General features: G+C 35.6%; 3 protein-coding genes across 5 annotated transcripts; 2 read left to right on the plus strand and 1 right to left on the minus strand.

Annotated features, from left to right (window-relative positions):
* Positions 1-698: 698 nt before the first annotated feature.
* Positions 699-7,359, plus strand: LOC106715550 (uncharacterized protein CG45076). Of its 3 annotated transcripts, none has more exons than XM_014508863.2 (6): positions 699-794; positions 949-998; positions 1,994-2,493; positions 4,315-4,518; positions 4,986-5,085; positions 7,265-7,359. In XM_014508863.2, the coding sequence occupies exons 2-6, from the start codon at positions 965-967 to the stop codon at positions 7,339-7,341; spliced, it is 915 nt and encodes a 304-aa protein (XP_014364349.2). In that variant the 5' UTR covers positions 699-794; positions 949-964; the 3' UTR covers positions 7,342-7,359. The 3 variants fall into 3 exon arrangements, with proteins under 3 accessions (XP_014364349.2, XP_045538131.1, XP_014364348.2); XM_045682175.1 differs by lacking the exon at positions 7,265-7,359 and adding an exon at positions 6,512-6,876; XM_014508862.2 differs by lacking the exon at positions 7,265-7,359 and having other exon boundaries at positions 4,986-5,265.
* Positions 7,360-7,714: 355 nt separating this feature from the next.
* LOC106715533 (ribosome biogenesis protein NOP53) lies at positions 7,715-12,707 on the plus strand. Its single transcript, XM_014508835.2, has 8 exons — positions 7,715-7,901; positions 8,175-8,337; positions 9,011-9,224; positions 10,154-10,335; positions 10,677-10,796; positions 10,878-11,110; positions 11,766-11,962; positions 12,479-12,707. Exons 1-8 carry the CDS (start codon positions 7,780-7,782, stop codon positions 12,673-12,675), a joined length of 1,428 nt encoding a protein of 475 aa, XP_014364321.2. The 5' UTR covers positions 7,715-7,779; the 3' UTR covers positions 12,676-12,707.
* A 799-nt stretch (positions 12,708-13,506) lies between these two features.
* Positions 13,507-17,932, minus strand: LOC106715549 (mucin-4). Its single transcript, XM_014508860.2, has 4 exons — positions 17,792-17,932; positions 17,472-17,640; positions 17,242-17,357; positions 13,507-17,122 (listed from the first exon to the last, which is right to left on the minus strand). Exons 1-4 carry the CDS (start codon positions 17,930-17,932, stop codon positions 13,607-13,609), a joined length of 3,942 nt encoding a protein of 1,313 aa, XP_014364346.2. The 3' UTR covers positions 13,507-13,606.
* Between the last annotated feature and the right edge of the window lie 642 nt (positions 17,933-18,574).

Here is an 18,574-nt window from a genome sequence, read left to right on the forward strand (position 1 = left end):
CAATTGATTCGAATATTTCGGTCGTTGTGGTAACGTATTGTACTGAATGGAGCTGTTAGCTAATTGTTGCAGACTTTTGTAATCGATCATGTTGCTTATTACGGTGACTTTGGACCACTAAATCTAACGCTTTGTTAACCTTTTACTTTTAAAATAAAATATGAAAGTAGAGGACATGAAAACAGGCTCAAAACGATGGTTTTGAGAGTCTCAGCAGATAGTTTGGTAATTACTTCTGGTACTTCTGTGTATATTCCATATATTACAGCTGCCCTCTAAATATTGAAGGAGAAACTTTATAAAAGAATAGTAATTCGTTCATTTAATAAGGCACACATATTATAGAATCCAAGTCTAATTTACTTACGTTTAAATTACACTTCGTTTAACCAAGATCTTTCAAAACCTTTAGCATACTCTGTAGCGTTTCTCATAGAATTCTTTTATGTATTTAGATTGACGTTGCTACAAACTACCGGAAATTTGCTATACAGTAAACGTGATTTTAAAAGGCTGATGAAAGATCTTTCAGAATCCGAAAAATATCAAAATAATAAATTGTAACATTATTCATCCTATTTCGTGACTGGACGTAACAGAAGAATCTATTGTTTTCCTTTTCGTAGTGAAGTTGTGCACAATCACTGGGCAGCGTTCACCGCGATTTGGACAGTAGCTATAAATACAAGAGCTGATCGTTACAGTGGTACATTGCTTCAGAGTAGGCACAGGGGCGCCACCACACCCCGAACCTAAAACAAAAAATATTAAACAATTTGTGAACGTACTGGCAGGTTAGGACCATAGAGTGATTTTGCTTTTTTAATTTTCCCGCCCATTTAGTCATGTATATAAATATCGATGATTTTGTTATCGATTTGTGATTCGATTAAATTTATATTATTTTGGGAAATTTCAGTGTTTAATGTTTAATTGACGTGATTTCAGTTGGACTGGCGGCAATATGAAGGTTTTCCAAGCAGTTTTGTTTTGCGTGGGTGAGTACTAAGTAGGATTTTAATATTTTTTTTATGAAATAAGACGATGGGTTTTAAAAACGATTTAATCAAAATCGATTTTCTTAGAATACTTCTTTAAAATAATTTTCATAGGTAAATATTTTTACTCCGATAGTCTTACATTTAAATGAAATATTTAATATTAAATTTTGGCTTTTAATTTCATGAATAATTAATCATTTAATTTATTACAAGATTCTTCCCACAAAATGTAACTGATAATTAATTGAACAAGAGTAAAAAAACATTTTTTAACTTGTCAATTACATAAATGATTTAATAGGGTTGAATTATTGTTAAAAGTGGATGCTTAAAAAAGATCTTAGCTCGTTTTCCGTCAAAAGAACAAGCTTTTAACTGACAAATGATTGAATCTCATCTCACTGTGGTTTTCAAACCCGTTGCAGCTTTCAAGATATAATAAAGTTTTGTGTTTAATGAATAGCTAATTTATAAGCATTTTCTGAAAATCGTAACATTAGCTCCAAATAGTATCCTTCATCTCATGAAAGTATTTTTTTATAAATAATTTGAGGTAATTTGCAATGGTAGACAAGTCATACGAATACGTAATTCGGAACTAACACGTACGTTACGCTACAAACGGAAGTTAGGATTCTATGAAACGTAATATTTTTTTGTTTGATCGAACATATTCGCGTGATTGGCAATGTTAAATCAAACGATAAGTTATGTTAAGTTAAACGTAACCGTTTTACCACAGTTAATGCATACGTAACTTGAAATAGAAATTCAAAATAGGTAGGTAATTAATTTGTTATGGGTTACATATGTAAATGAAAACTCGAAAAACACATTAGTACATGGCGATTTTCGAACCCTGGACCTGCAAATTACAAGTTAAGTACGAGTACTTAACCCCTGTCGTGTATGTATGATTATCATATTCCAAATGTTAAAAGTTTGATGAAAACTTCAAAAATGTTGGTCTAACAAACTGTTTAATCACACAGGCACCCTTTCCATCGCATCATCAGCGCCGGCGAATAGAGATTCGTCTGCACAGGCGTCAGAATATAACTACGACTACGACAACTCAGCACAGTCCGCCAAAGGCCAGGACCCAGCGGAAGCCGCGAGCCACTACGATGCGTACATCTCTGATGTGCAGGCCGCGGCCGCCGGGGGCACAGCTAAGAAGGGCTACAGCAGCGGCAGTGGTCTCAGAACTATAGCTGTTGGCTCCGCTAATCAAGCGAAAACAGCGCTCGGAAACCAGGTCGCGGCAGCTTATCAAGCGGCTTATGTAGCAAAGAACACTTTAGCTCAGTCAGCGGCTCAGGCGAGTGCGACGGCACAGGCAGCGCTCGCCGGCAAGCAGGTCATCCTGTCCGGCCTGGAGCAGCAAGTGCGGGACGCGAAGGTCGGTTTGCAGGGCGAGGAGATGCAGCTGCAGCAGGCAAAGCGCGCCGCGCAAGCTGCTGCTCAAGCGGCGCAACAAGCCATGCACCAGGTACCTGATTTCTTTTTTAGAATTTTAGAAGTTAAAGTATTTCAGTAATCTTATGGTTTTAATGAATGTTTTCTTCATACGCATAAATACGATGGTATCTTTACTTTTCCTCTCCCAAGTACAGCCTTTGAATTTATACTTTTTTAAACGCGGACACAAAAGTATGTTACAATTTTCTGCTGTTTTTTAGTTTTATCGTAGTGCCTCTTAAATTCGGCCAAATGGTTGCGAGACCTAATTTAAAAAACGATAGACTTCAAATAGAAAAAGTGTAGTCAAAAAATTCGCGCCAAACTAACCATCAATATTGCGTAGGACAGTTCGATGGGATTGCGTAAAACGTGGCGTCGCACCGTAACAAAGTAAAAAATAAAATTTTCTTGAAAGTCAATAATTTATGTAAACTTCGCAAGGAATTTACTTGACTTGTACTGAAACTAAAATTATACAGTTAAGTCATAATACACAAATAATTTGAATAACTGTTATCAAAAACTTTAAAATTGTAATAGTTAAAAGATTTTAAATCCTATATATAACATCTTACTTCTTTATAAGATTATAAATGCGACGGACGGATGAAGCTATCTCCAGAACGACTCAACAGATCTGGATGAAATTTGGCTTAAATGTAGAACATAGTCTGGAAGAACACTTGGATTACTTAATAAGTTTAATTTAAAGCTGCACGGACAGATACGCAGGCGACAGCTAGTTTAACATATGATTTAATACGTCACTAGAGTTTTCTTAAATGTCGTATCAATTATTAATAATGTTTATATAATAGTGTCCAAAAATATAATTCTTTTGTTAAGTTATCGAATAAAAAAAAACAATTACTCTGAATCCTTGAATTTCATAAAATATGTCATAGGTTTTATTCGTTTGCTATAAAGCAGGTCAAGATTTATAGAAGCGTGACTGATATCAAAAAAATTATAATTAGTTTTTTTGAACGTTCTCATTTTGGACAATAGATAATCAATTCGCAATCAGCCGGGCTGTTGCTACAGGTATTGACCGAAGCTGCGGAAAAACTGCTCGCCTCGTAGTTTTACGAAACCGAGTTGAGAAAGATCTTGAAAAAGATTCGTATCTGATGAAATTATTGATACTTATATAGTGTATTGACAAACAAATCGTTGTCTTAATAACGACAATAATAGTTTACAATGAAATACTTAGATATGGTTTAATATAATACAAAGTTAAACTAGACCATATGGTCCAAGAATGTATGTAAATTAAAACTGTCATAATTATCATTTGACAGCTGACAAAGTTTTATTACAATTACACGAAGCACGGGTCAAAGGACAAGATGCAAGATAATACAAATTACCTACGCGCATAGTTGTATAAAGACCAATAGATCTAAAAAGACTACATATATTTCTAATAATAAAAATGAAATTATCTTGATAACATCGATGTTTATTTGTAAAGAATCTATTGTCGGTGCATGCGTTGTCGTCTCGTGACGTAACACTTTTCCTCGCCACTCGTCATGCTCCAGTTGTGTCACTAGCCTGTCTAGTTGATACACAGCTGATTGTCAAATAAGTACTGTTAATAGAGCACTTGTGAACTTGACACAAATGAGGGGGAAGAATGGGGGGGGAGCTGATTTCTATTTTGATTGAGCATATCTATTCAAGGATTCAGTTTTCACATTTTAATAGGATAGATAGCAAAAAAGTCGACGAAAATAATTAAGGGACCAAACTATTGATTATGTCGGTGTTACTATTGTGGCAGGAGCATTCTACTGTTTAGCTGTATTTGATCATATATTAAGTAATATTAATGTTTGTATAGGTGAACGTGATCCAAGCGGCGCTGAACGCGGCGCAGGCGACGTCGGAGAACGCGAACGAGGCGGCGTCGCAGGCGGCGGGCGAGCTCGGCGCGCAGACCGCCATGGTGGGCGCGGCGCGGCAGCGGCTGCACACGCTGCAGGAACAGCTGCATGGAGTGCGCATCGACTTCGAGGCCACTCAGGCCGCCGCCAGGAAGGCACAGGTAACAAACACGTGGCAAGTTCACACCACACAATGGTCACTATACGAATTCAAGCGCCCAATAAACGAATTCTTAGGTGTTAAATTATCCTTGGAAACCCGGCCTTTTAATAATGTACCCGCTGGCGAGTTTTCATATTATGTAACATACTTTTAATTTAATAGGCAACGTTTTCATAAACAGGAAACGAAGGATGTCAAGATTTACGTATTAGAAGATATAAGAATATCCTTGGTCTTTTAGAAGATAAAAAAAACAACTTCGTCCTCGTCAAGATCTGCGTAAATCGTAAATCAAAAGTCTGAATAAAGTGTTTAAGTAAATTTATAAACATGTTTCTCTTCCTTCTTTCTTGCAACTTATATTTTTAGTATTTATCTTTCGGTCACACCTTAATAATATTCACCAGTTTAGGCCTTAAAAAACAATTAACGTCTATGGTTTTTTTACTTTTTTTAATTTCGTAGGCTGCGGCACAACAAGCGCAAGCTAACGCAGCAGCGGCGGCGGCGAAGGCCGCAGCGGCTGGCCTGGCCTCCGGCAAGCAGCAGGACGCCTCGCACGAAGGTACGAGCCATGAGGAGCAAAGAGCCGCGCCCGAACAGGGACAGGACTATTACCACCAGTCCGACTACCAACACCAGTAACAAACACGTCTTAGGTAAACATATTTGAGATTTAGCGTATTGTGTTCATTTTATAGATATTTTTTAGACCGATATCAAATATTACATAATTTATTTTTAATTAATTTTGTTAAACAATATAAAAAATAACCGATGTTTCGGTGTAATTTTGAACATGACGTTTTTGTTTTAGAGTTGCCAGAATCAAATATTTTAATTTAATTAATCAAAAAATAAATACAATACTACTAAATTTCAAATATTTTGAAGGCTAGTATTATAATTGAAAAGTAAAGATTGACCTATTTAATACAAGTAAATTTAGCTTTTTATACTTTTACATAAACTTTACGTCAATTGTAATACTGGCTCTAGTTTTAAGTTTTTTCACAAATTGTAAATAAGGTTTTTAGTGTTGCTAGAATAGAAAATGTTTCTCAAGTTCTTGATTTACGATACAAAACAATATTTATTATGATTATTTAGCGTTTTCCATTTTTATACAACAAAAAAGTTTGGAAAAGAACGAAGTAAGGATATAAAAGTAACTGGCAAGATTAAGTGTGATGTCACATAATCGAATGTGTTCAGTAAAAGTAAAAAGGAATAATATTTTCGAAAATAAAATTGTTATTGTTTTTACACTACTTTTGTTTTGTTTAAACGTGACTGATGTTGACTGTTGACTTTTGGCCTTCCGACTCATTTGACATCCCACTTAAATTATTGACTTGACTAACTTCCTCACCCAAATAATTGTGGCCAGATTTCTGCTATTCTCTATGATTTCTCAGACAACTTAATTTTTTATCTACAATGCCTTAACCATATAATCATAGAGAAAGCTAAGATTAATATTATTTTTATTTTAAATACCAATTAAACAGTAGATATTGGTAGATAACTACCAGGAATTATAGTTATGCCGCACATATTTGATACTTTAGTACGACAACACTATCATCTAGCATGAATGAATCGCACTAACGCATGTTTTGTTCTGGTTTCGGTGGCAAAAACTACAAGTACTAAGTATAATTTGAATCTACTATTTTCGTTAGGAGTTCAGTTTTTTAATGAGGTTAACGTAAAATAGTGATCTTCTGATTAGCGGTACAAAAAATAGGAAAAAAAAGATAAAAAGACAAAATGATTGCACAAAAAATACCGTTCATAAAGAATTGTGATAGTCTCCAGCTCTTGAAATTTCGCCAGATCTATTAAGCTGTGCATGCATTATGTTTAAGATTTTTTTAATTTTTCCCTTACTGTATAAACATGTAAAGAAATAAAAACAAGAGTTGAAGGTGTGTCCTCGCCAATGTACGAATCAATACGATTCGTTAAGCGAGTGCTTTCTATTTCAGAGACGTCAGCATCACTGGAGCTTCAGTCAGAACCGGCCAGCGAAAAGCCAATTTATCTACCTTTATATGAAGTTAAATGGCACAAAAATGAACCGCCACAAATATTAAACAAAGCACAGAAACCCCTGATTCTTGATTTATCTTCGTTCTCTAAATTAAAACAAATAAATTCTAATAATTCCGTAAACTTTCACATTCGACCGTCTAAACTTATACCCGTTAAATCGTATCCGGTATTAACGAAATTACCAATATCAAGTTATGTTCAATTATTAGACACGAATTCAGATATACATAGATTAGGAACATTGAGTTCATATAAGGCATCTTAATGACTCAAATGTTTTATATCTAGGTGAACATCAAACCAACGAAAGTAATTAAATAAATGTCCAATGTTACGTATATGAAATTAGTAACAAATATGACTAACAATAAATAATTTAATTTTTGATTGTTATACATTTTTTTCGTTTGAAAACAATCGTTAATTTTCTTTTAGTAAATATAATCATCTTTGTTTTATTAAAGAGTTACGTAATAGGTTTGTACAGTATGGGAAGTAATTTTAACTACGATTTTGATAGATATATTAAGGAGATATTGAATTAACACGATAGCGAACCACGTATTTTTGTAGATTTGAACTTTAACAAAACAGTTAACAGACATAAACATATCATCTATAGACCAGTTGTCTTTGCTCATACACGATAACACAAACATAGCCTGTGAAGAAAGTTTTCTTTCCAGAGTTAGCTAAAGACGAACCAGCGGAGGCAGAGGAAGAAGAAGAAGAAGACGAAGAGGAAGACTGCGATGAAAAATAAAAAATCACTTTACCACCTGTACAATGCCATTAATTTTGTTACATATTTTTAAGTACATTTTTTAATAATTCTGTTATTTTATTTTTGTTAATTAATAAAAAACCATTCCATTCTTTTGAACCCCTCAAATGTTGCGTTACTTTTACTTCATACATACACTAATTTTGGATTCAATACTCGCTGAATTCAATAATAAACTTGTGATTAACTACAACAATTAATGTTAGGTAAACACCAACTGCTTCCTAAAACCACAATAACTCTAAATAAATGTGGCAGAAAGTCGAAAGCTATTGCTTTTATTTGACATTAACACATCTGTTGACCAATGTCAAACGTAATGTTGACGTTGACAAGCAAAGACCATACGAGTCTTTTTACGTTGACGTGTGTACGTCGGGCGTGCTTTAGGTATAATTAGAATTTATATTTTTTAATATGTCTCTCATTAAAAAGAAAAAGCATGTCTCCAAAAAGAATAAGAAAGCCTGGCGTAAGCACTGTGATATCAAGGATGTTGAGGACTTTCTGGAAGATCAGCGCTTAGAAGAAAGGCTTGGGTAAGGTTATGTTTATTTGGTTGTGGTTACAAAATAAGTTGCTGTAATTTCGATCACTTAAAATTCTTAGTAAAGTTAGTAAAATAGAGTCGCTAATAATGTTGCTAAAAAGTGAATATATTAAATATCTTGCAATCTTCAATGTCAATTTTAATACAAGAAGGTAAAGCAGGAAATTAATTATGGAAGCAGGAATAAAATTATATTTATCTAGATCAGCTAATTCGTTGTGGAATTAATACCAGAATAGAGAATATGAATTTTTATTTTCAGTAAATTTGAAACCAAAAAAGACTCAGAACTGTTTGTGGTGGACACAGTGGGTGAGGAGAAGCCTGAGGTGGTTGATGTGAAGCCGCTGACACTAAAACAGAAAAAAAGAGCTCTCCTCCCGCAGACACCTAAATGTTATGAAGTCTTACTTCCTACTTCTAAGGTTAATTTACTTTGAAATTAAACAGTTTTAATGTTATATGGCTGGTGGAATATAATCTACAAGTCTATTACTTGCCATTATGTAAAGAAATATCTAGAGTACATACTACATACTACACTTACTATATACTAAAACTAGCTTTTACCCGCGACTCCGTCCGCGCGGAATAAAAAATAGAAAACGAGGTAAAAATTATCCTATGTCCGTTTCCTGGTTCTATGCTACCTCCCCACCAATTTTCAGTCAAATCGATTCAGCCGTTCTTGAGTTATAAATAGTGTAACTAACACGACTTTCTTTTATATACAGTCAAAACCGTTTATGGCGACATCGTTTAGAACAACATACCGGTTAAATTGACCAAAATCAAAGGTCCTGGCTGAATGTTATTACATATCTTTCCTATTAATACCTGTCACTGGTTGTTACAACTATTGGTTTTTACGACTCAATATGAGTAGTCCCTTCGATGTTGTTATAACAGATTTTGACTGTATATAGATAGAAGATTATTAAAATGCAAAATTACCATGACCTTCCACTTCTGAAATACTGTCATGTCTGTGACATTTGTTATTTTAACTTAATTAGGCTTAATATACTTTTTTACTAAAACACTTACATTACTACTAGAACAACTTTAAGCATAATATCATAAATGATTTTGTCTTAGGTCCAAGATCCGAATGCCAAACGCAACCATGTCAATCCAGTGGGCACAAAACCAACAGCTTTGAGTAAACTATCTCTAAAGAAACAATTTGAAAAGGGAGCTTATTTGAAGAAAGTTGAGTTAGCTCGTAAGAATAGAAGAATTGTAAGAGATAAGAAGAGAAGGATAAAAGAAATAAGAAACACATTTGATAAAAATATATGGGGTGAGGATGGTAAGTATTTGTACTTTGTTAATACATTCGTTGTAATTTTTTTTATAAAAATCGGAGCATCAGGGGCGGAGTTAAGCCGCGTTCACATTTGCCTGACGTGTTGTGTCGTGAAGCGTCAGAAAGGTATCGGTCTCATACAATTAATATGGTTGCGTGCACACTTCTCTGACGCAGTGTGTCGTGATGACTTGTGTCGTGTCGCGTCAGTAGCGATCCCGGTCCGCGTCAGTTGGGTGAGGTGCGGGGGACGGCGCAGCGACACGACACAGCGGGTCGGACTAGTGTGCACGCGCACGTGTCGTGTTGTGACGCGTCAGAAGGTATGGACGACGAGCTGATCGAGTACGTACGACAATATAAAGCGATTTATGATACAAAATGTAAACAATATAAGGATCAATCTATTAAAACTAAACTATCTTTTTGTATTTACTGGATGTATCCAATATCTTCTTCTCTTTTTTTGTTTTATTAGAAGTGTTGCCAGTGCCAATAACTGCATATCTTCTTCATAATCTGAATCCGAATCGGATGATTCATGAAAAAACATTGCGAATGTGTAAACTCTCCGAGAGCTATAACGGAACTGATTAAAAATTCGTCATAACGCGTCACATAGATGTGAACAGTAGCCATCACGACAGAAAGCATCACGACACGACACGTCAGGCAAATGTGAATGCGGCTTTATGCGGTAACACACATAAAAATATAACCTCCTTTTGAAGTTGGTTAAAAATTAAAGTTTTAATGAATATAATATGGCAAATGAGTTCTGAGAAGATAAAATACTTAGATAAAAATTAGTGTCATGAGTTTGAAATGATCTCATGATTAGATTCATGACTTTCCTAATTTATTGATCAGCATATTCAGGTATAAACAATCTATGTAGCGTAATTATAATTTTATATCTTTGCAATTATTAGTGCCGGAGGTTAAAGGCATTCCGTCTACTTTATGCGATGACTTCATATCAACGGAGGCTCAGTTACACAATGTTTTACCTGAGCAACGTTTACGTCCTAAGCCAGCACCTCCCAAGACTCTGGTCACCAGGCCCGCTGTTGTCACTCCGCATCCTGGTGTCAGCTACAACCCTTCATATCAGGTAATATATAAATACAGTTTTATTATTGATTATATTTAAATCTTATTAAATTAAAAACCTCTTTAACTTTCAAGCTTCAACGAGAAGTATTATCGTTTTTATTATTAATAAATGTCATATGGTTCATATTAATAGAGTTTTGTATATATCACTGCAGTCAAACCTGGATAAGCGAAATTCCAACGGACTGAGATATTTTTCTTGCTTATGGAAGTCATCCGTCAGGACTGGATAACAACTCTCGCTTGTACAGGGTTTCTCGCTTATTCATTTTATATTAATTTGTGTTGTTGTGTAGACTTGAAAATATATAAATATGTATTAACATTGTTTCTGTTTAGGAGCATCAAGATTTGCTGCAGCAGGTGGTACAACACGAGGAGAAGCTGATGAAGAAGGAGGCGCATCTGCACCGCGTTACCACCAGCTTGTTCAGTAGACTCACACCACATGAGAAAGAGGTCCGTCTCATATTTAACTATCACATATCTTAAAAGGATGGAGATAATTTTTATATAATATAATATAAATAATGTTTACAGAATCAATGGCGTGAGGAAATGAGTGAGGGGTTGCCGAAGCCACACAACCCTGCAAACTCACCCTCTACACCCTCGGATAATGACACAGACAATGAGTACAAGGCGATCAATCCTCCCGTTAAAAACAAGAAGAAAGACCACAAGGCGAGGAGGAAACAGAAGGAGAGGATAGCAGAGAGGGAGAGATTGAAGAGGGAGAAGATTGACAAGAAGAAGATCACTGATATTTACAAGTAAGTTTACACATATTACACTTAAAAAATATCTTCCATGTTGTCTAACTTATGTTGAAATCTATACGGATAGACAAATATCTTATATATAAAATTCTCGTGTCACGGGGTTCGAACTTGAACTCCTCCGAAACGGCTTGACCGATTCTCATGAAATTTTGAGAGCATATTCAGTAGGTCTGAAAATCGGCCAACATCTGTTTTTCATAAAATTATTTTTTTTTTTTAACCGCGCGGACGGAGTCGCGGGCGACAGCTAGTAACTTTATACTATACTACTCAAGAAATACTCTTAAACACTATTTAGTTAAACAAGTATTTTAACCCTTTGATCGCTGCTTTCTGTTTAAGTACTTTTTATTGATAAAGATTGCATTTTGCATAATGATGTTTCAATAACCATGGTTTGGTGAAAATGAGGTTTGGTAAAAAAAGCTTAACATATGTTTAAGTCAAAATGTATTTGATTTTCTTTCCATTGAAGTGTCATTGAATCCTCCTTAGTGTAGTATTAATGTAAGAAATTAAAACTTATAGTCTCCCGATGATCAATTGATAACTTTGAATGTGGCAGATAAATATATAATTTACTTGTCTTTCCACATACTTTTAAATTATTTTAGTTTAAATTTAATTAAAATTTCCTATATCATAGGCTACGGAAGCTACAAACATTGATATCAGGTAAAGAGAAGCGTGAAGAAGCGCTGCGTGTGAAGCGCGCAGCTCGCCGCGCCCTGCTCGCCGCCACCGCCCCGCCAGCACTCAGCGCTCACAGGACTCCCGCACCACAACCTGACCTGGTGGAGCCTGCACAGCTCTCCGGAGACCTCAGGAACATCTCCTCCACTGGTAACACTTCACTCATCATGAACCCACACTGTTATAGAAGTCTGAATGTGATAATTAATGTTTCTAAATTGAATTTTTTTAAAAAAAAACTAAGTCCTATATCTCTGCCAAATTTCATCTAGGTCCGTTAAGTCATTCCAGAGATACCTACAAACAAATATCTATCCATTAGTTTAAACTTTTGCATTTATAATGTTAATAATTAATTCACTTACTGTTGATTTCTGAGATAAAAATCTCTGTATAACTAACATAATGATATGTTTTAAACGGGGACTTTGGGCTCAGAAATCCACGATTATGTTGTTAATAAAAATTATAATTGTTATACTGCAATTTTATGACTTTCTTGTCATTTCATATTTTGTATAGACTTTAGATAGATGACGTTATTACAAATCGTATTAATTTTTTTTTATGGTAAAAGTTGTAACAACTTTAATTAGACTCGCATTAATTTTAAGGTTATTTTGTTTCATTTTTTTAATATTCTTTAATTTATTAAAATATTTTCAGTTAATCTTCTCCGTGATCGTTTTGAGTCGTTACAACAACGTGGTGCTCTCGCAGCATCCAAGCTGATGATGACTAAGAGGAAGAGATTGAAGGCTTACTTCAAGCCAGGACACAAGGTCACCGACCAGGATGTTGAAAACTATCTGAAGAAAAAGATGGTGAAGAAAACAACAAAGAAGGCAGTTGTCACTAAATGACAGCTCAGATATATAAATAATAAATAAAGTTATAATTGTTTATTTGTTTTATTTACTAATTCATAAATTTTTCCTAATTTGAAATTATTTAAATAAAAAAAAAAACGATATTTTATAAAAAAAGTTTATTATAAAATCTGACCTAATTACGTAACTATTCTTAATTAAATCTTAATTATATCTAAATTAATTTACACAGTATAAAGTAATTGGCAGTGAAACAATAAGTTTTATTTAACAGACTAAATAGTAGGTAACTCAAATGTGAGAAGTAAATGTAAAAATATTTAAATTATAATAAGAATCGCTTAATTACAACAAAATTATAATAAATTAACTTTAATATGTACTTAATTGGATTTAAACAAAAAATTAAACGTTGTTTCTAACTGATTTTATACTTTCTCTATGCAAGACTTAACCTAAAAAATATCTGCTAAAATTACAACGTTTATTATAATATACATATTTGTTTTATTTTTATTTTAAAACAAAAAATACAAAGACGCCTTAAAATTATTTTAAACGAATATTCCCGCTCATATTTTTAGTAAATGATTCCAAAAATATTTCCATTTGAATTTTGCAATTTCTATTTAAAAATTAACAATTTCAGAAAGGCAAAGTTAAATTATTTCTATAATACTTTCTCGATATTTTGCAATACTGTTTTCTTTCTAAACAAAATTATATTTAAAACTCAATTATTGGCTACTTTTTGTGTTTTCAGTTTTTACATGTGTTTTGAGTATAACTATCAAAGATAAAATGCTATTTTTTAAGATGAGCAAATTCAAGCTCATTATCTACTTAAATAAACGAGACAAATCTTAACACTAATTGTCCATCAGTTTAAGGCAAGAAATTAGAGAGAAAAAAACAAACCTTAAATTAAAAAGTAGTCATAACCTTCATTAAATTTGTTCTGTTTTCAACCCCATCTAGCGGCGATAGTGTAAAGCGATCTTAACAATTCTAGTGCTCTTGTATCCGATGTGCCTTTTAAATTTACAGGTTGTGAAGCAACTCTAGCTTGAGCTGATGGCCAGTTAACTGATGGATAATTGACATTTTCTGATATTGTCTTTGTAGCAGTCTTTTTGATACTTTTACGAACACCTACTGTAGTCGGGATTGGCGTAGTCGGTATTTCAGTTTCACCAGTTTTAAAGCTTTCAATAGTTGTAGAATGCGATAAAGAATTAATATCACTAGCATCAAACCTTAGACTTTTGCCTCTTCTATCACTTTCGATGTTTTCTGGGTAACTGTCCATTCGTCTTCTGAATACTGTGGTTTTCACGTAATCATATTCAGGCGTCGTACTGGGAGACTCTGTCGCCGCTTGTTCTTTGGCCACTTCTTCCATATCTTTTTGAGAAACGGCCATTAAAGCCTCAAGTAAAGCCCTCTTAGATGCTTCAGCGGTTGAGTTGTGGTCATCGTCACATGTTTGGATCAACAGTAAAATAAGTCTCTTGACTGTTTTTGATTTTGTTTTCATCATAACGTTCATTAGTTTCTCCGTTGTCGTCGCATTCATGCCTCCCATGATTTCCTTTGCTTGTTCTATAACGGTGTCTGTTGTTATTTCTTGAGGAGTGTTAGTGGTAGAATCTTTTAGAAGTCTACCATATCTCTCTTGTGTTCTCCCGCTGAGCGTTGCTAGACCGCTAGCGACTGTTGAGGGCTCAGTTGTTTCTGTATATTCAGGTTCCTGAGTTGTAACTGTAGTCAATGACCAGGAACTAGTTTGCTGTTCATGATCAGAGTCGTTGCGGTCGCCGCCAGTTACGCTTAGACCATCATTTAGAGTTATAGGATCGAGCATAATTGTGCTTTGCCAATTTTCATAGGTTGTAGGTAACTGGTAGGTAGTTTTGTCGCTGTCTGGAGAAGTGAATATGTTTGAAATGGAAGATATGGTTGGTAAGGATTCCGGTTGTTCTTTCAAAGTTGTTGTAGGATCCGTAGTTGTTAGGAATGTAGTAGTCTCTATGCTAGATGGCGTCGGTGCCTCCAAGTTTTCGGATGGTTTTTTCACATTGCCTTTTGTTTCATCGTAATTGATTTGTTTTCCCTGTCTAACATTGTTACCTTGTGGTGTAATGAAAGATTGACTGTGAGCTCGTTGCAGTTCTTCCTCGTTGTCCAATTCAAAACTTTCGGTTTCAGTAAAGTATACAGGCGTGGTTTCAGCAAATATGCTGGTATATTTAATTCTTTTGCTTTCAAAAATATTGCCTTTTGTAGCGGGTGCTAAAGTAGCGTCGATTCCCCAAGCCGAAGGTAACTTTGTTATTTCAGCGTAATCGTCAAACGATTCTGTATTTTTGCCGTTGTCCTGATATTGATTGTTTTGGAATCCACCGAATACCCGTATCTTATCGTTGCTCTCCGTCGTAGAAACAATATTCTCTTCTAGCTTGTTTGATAATGTATTAATTTGAACAGCGGCAGTATTTGTAAATGGACTCGATGTTGTAAAAGGTTCTTTCGATGGCGCGGCAGTTGTGTATGACGCTGATATTCTACCGCAGCATTTGAAGGGAGTCCTGATTGTGGTAGTCGTAGATGGAGTCGTTACAATGTCTGTAGTGGTTGGGGTCGGTGTGGTTGTTGGGTAGTTTATAGTAGTAAGTTCAGCGCTTGTTTTAATAGCCTTTCCTTGCCTTAATGAAACCGACGGAGCATTTTCTTTGTGTTCATCGGAAAATCCAAGTATTTCTTGGTCATCTTCATTTATAGTAGTTGTAGGTTCAGTGTTATATAACAGTTCATCCGTTGTCAACATATCCCTAAAGTTAGGCGGCGTCGGCCTTATGTCTGATAGGACCTTTCTAAATTGTACTGGGTCTTGAAGATATGCAGATAGAGCGTGTGTAAAAACCTGTGCTAGTTCTCTAATTTGTGGCGACGCGGCCAGTGGGTTCTGACTCATTTGTGTAGATAGATCATCCACTAGTTCGTTATAAGTACTATTAGGGTCAAGTTTCATATTTTCTCGTAGATCGACATTATTATTTCCATGTCCAAATAGGCTACTATATTTGTTAACAGTGTGCTGACTAAACAAAGCTGGCAGCCCGTCTTCTACAGTGTCGTATTCATCAAATGTTGTGGTAGTATTTTCTTCATCTTCGGGTGTTGCTGTTGTTGCTAAATTGTCCAGTCCAGTTGCGTAGTAAATAGCGAGAGAGTGAAGAGTTTTAGGTGTCAGTGATGGTGGTACAATGAGTCCTGGTCTATTCGGCAAATTGCCGTAGTATTTCTCTGTCAGGGTCGCTTTGAATGTTGGTTCTGTTGGCCCAAACGCTTCGAAGTTAAGTTTACTAATCAACCTTTCTCTACGTTCTTGATATGACGGTTCGGTTGTTTCTGGAACGAAATTTGTAGTATATGAGTTTACTCTATCTGATGACGATGATTCAATAGAATCATCATCTTCACGCGTCACGTCTGGTATTTTGGTAACAGACTCAAAACTGCTCTTGGTTTCAATAGTGACTTTTTTATCTTCTGATATGATGTTCGGTTTGTTTGTGGTAGAAGAAACCTCAACGAACTTTTCAGTTGTTGTCGTTTTAGCTAATGTTTTATTTTTTTCTTTTTCAAGGAAGTCTTTCAAGGAAGAAATGCCGGGTCTCGTATAAGGTTCTTGATTATAATTTATTTCGGTGTAGCTTTTGCTATATGGAGCGGAAGTTACTGGTTTTGTTGTTGGTTTTTGTGTCGTTTCTGGTAAATACTTATCTCTTAAATTATACAAAGTAGTTAGACTTGAATTAGCTTTCGTTTTTTCCGGTGCGGACGTTAGGTTTGGTGTATAAACCGGGTAAGGACGGTAAGTCTTGTTGTAGTCCTGTAAGTACTGGCGGTTCTGATTGCGAGCGAACGAAGCCGTTTCTGCGGCGACCTGCATTTCATTTAAACCTATGAAATTGCGTCTAGTAGAATACTCAAATATGGGGACGGTCGTCCTTTTTGGAACATTACCAAAGTTATTAGCTATGAGCTGAACCAAATTCTTTTGTTTGTTTTTGAATGGTGTAGTGCCTTGAGTTTTCTGAGTGGGATTAGGTTCTGGGAACAGAGTTTGGAATCTTCTGGATGCTTTAAAGCCGCTAGGTGGGATTTCAGCTTGATATTTTTGATTTCTCAGCTGTTTTTCAGTAGTATTTGGAACAATAGGTGCGCGTTTTGGTTCAGGCCTGATGCTGGACTCGCCGATGTGCTGCAGGTCAGGGACTTTGATCGGAGTAGGAGTCACCCTCTGCGTCTTCTTCTGCTCGTTGGAGTAGTACTCTGCGCTGGACTCGTAGAGGGCGGGAGCGGAGGCGCAGTCCACCTTGAACCACCAGTCACAGATCAGGTGCGACTGGCTGAAGATGGTACCGTTAGGACATAGGAACGAAATCTTGCGTGATGTGTCGCAGATGTGAAATACCTGGAATGTACGGATTACATTATTTAGAAGTTTTTTTAATGGGTAATTCATGTGGCTTATAAACAACAAGAGGTCTGTTTATTTTAGTAAAAATGGTTCGTAAGTAGCGTTATGTATACCTGGCAATCGGTTTCCAGGTCGGCATAGTATCCAGTGGGCACGTTCTTACAGTTGAATCCTGTGTTGGGAATGCTCGGGAACGCCGGAAAGTCTACACCGGCGCGGCCTATGATTCCTGGAAAGTTCATTTGTTACTTTAGCTTAAAAAAAGAAAAAAAAAAATTCACTTCTTAGTTTACTAAAGCAGTTCGTTAAGTAGTGTTCAAATAATAACTATAATAGTTTCAACCTTGATGTTCAACAACATCGAGATCGGGCTGCGTCTGAGCTGGTATGAGGCGTTTGACGAGCGCCTTGCCCTCAGTGTAGGCTTCAAAGCCCGCCGCGCCCACCGCCTGCGCTAGCGCCTGCAGGCTTTCCGCGCTCGGAGCCGGCGCAGATACTTCCAGGCGGGAGTCCTAGAGTACGAAAGAATATATAATTATAACTTAATATTAAACTTTGACCTCACGTTAAAAAGTAGACCATAGACAGTGTAACTTTACATAAATGCTGTATTGATAATTTCTTATAAGAAACTAAATAAGTTTGAAAGTAACCAAAACTCACTCTTCTCCGTTGAGCAGATCGCCGCGCGCTGTCGCAAGGTTGAATTGTTACTGAAATAGAAAACACACGTCGGTCACAATTGTTATTTAGTAAGATTTTATTGAAGTAGATTGAACTTAAACTCTCTTTGAAAGTATTCATAATAATTAAATTGTTTAAACTTTTGTGAGACATCATAATTAATTAATTAAGAAACGCGTCAGAAATCAGTGAGAGACGCGACGCGACCGCGAAGTCCTCGGAATAAACACTCGCCCTGAAGATGGACCCCCGATGGGTCCGAAACTAGTCTGTGCCGTCACCGGACGATCACACGTGAGTTAAGCCGTTTCTTAATTAATTACTTAAGTATTCATAATATTTCGAATCAAATTTAATATAATTCATGAGGAGTAAAAAGTATCCATTCATTAGACCATTGGTCAATATATGATGTTAGTAAACAAAGAAACATTTTAAAACAATTATTCCCACGAGATTTGTGTACGTTAGTGCAATACCAAATTACATTACAATGAGTTTTTTTTGAGTAACTCCAAAGAAACGAGAAGGGAATTTCGACAGAAATATGAAGATGGATCTTGTTGAAATCGTATTTTAATAGCATAGAACAGATTCACGTTGATCCAATAATATTATTTGACCTTGTAAACTGCGGCAAAACAACTAAGTATCGTTAGTACAAGGGTAATTACTGTATGGTTCTAAGAACAAACAAATATATGTAATATAGAGCTCATTTTATTGCCTCTTAATTTATTAATTTTATTATATTCCTTCAAC

Source organism: Papilio machaon, chromosome 18 (genome assembly GCF_912999745.1).
Source record: "Papilio machaon chromosome 18, ilPapMach1.1, whole genome shotgun sequence".
NCBI lineage: Eukaryota > Metazoa > Arthropoda > Insecta > Lepidoptera > Papilionidae > Papilio > Papilio machaon.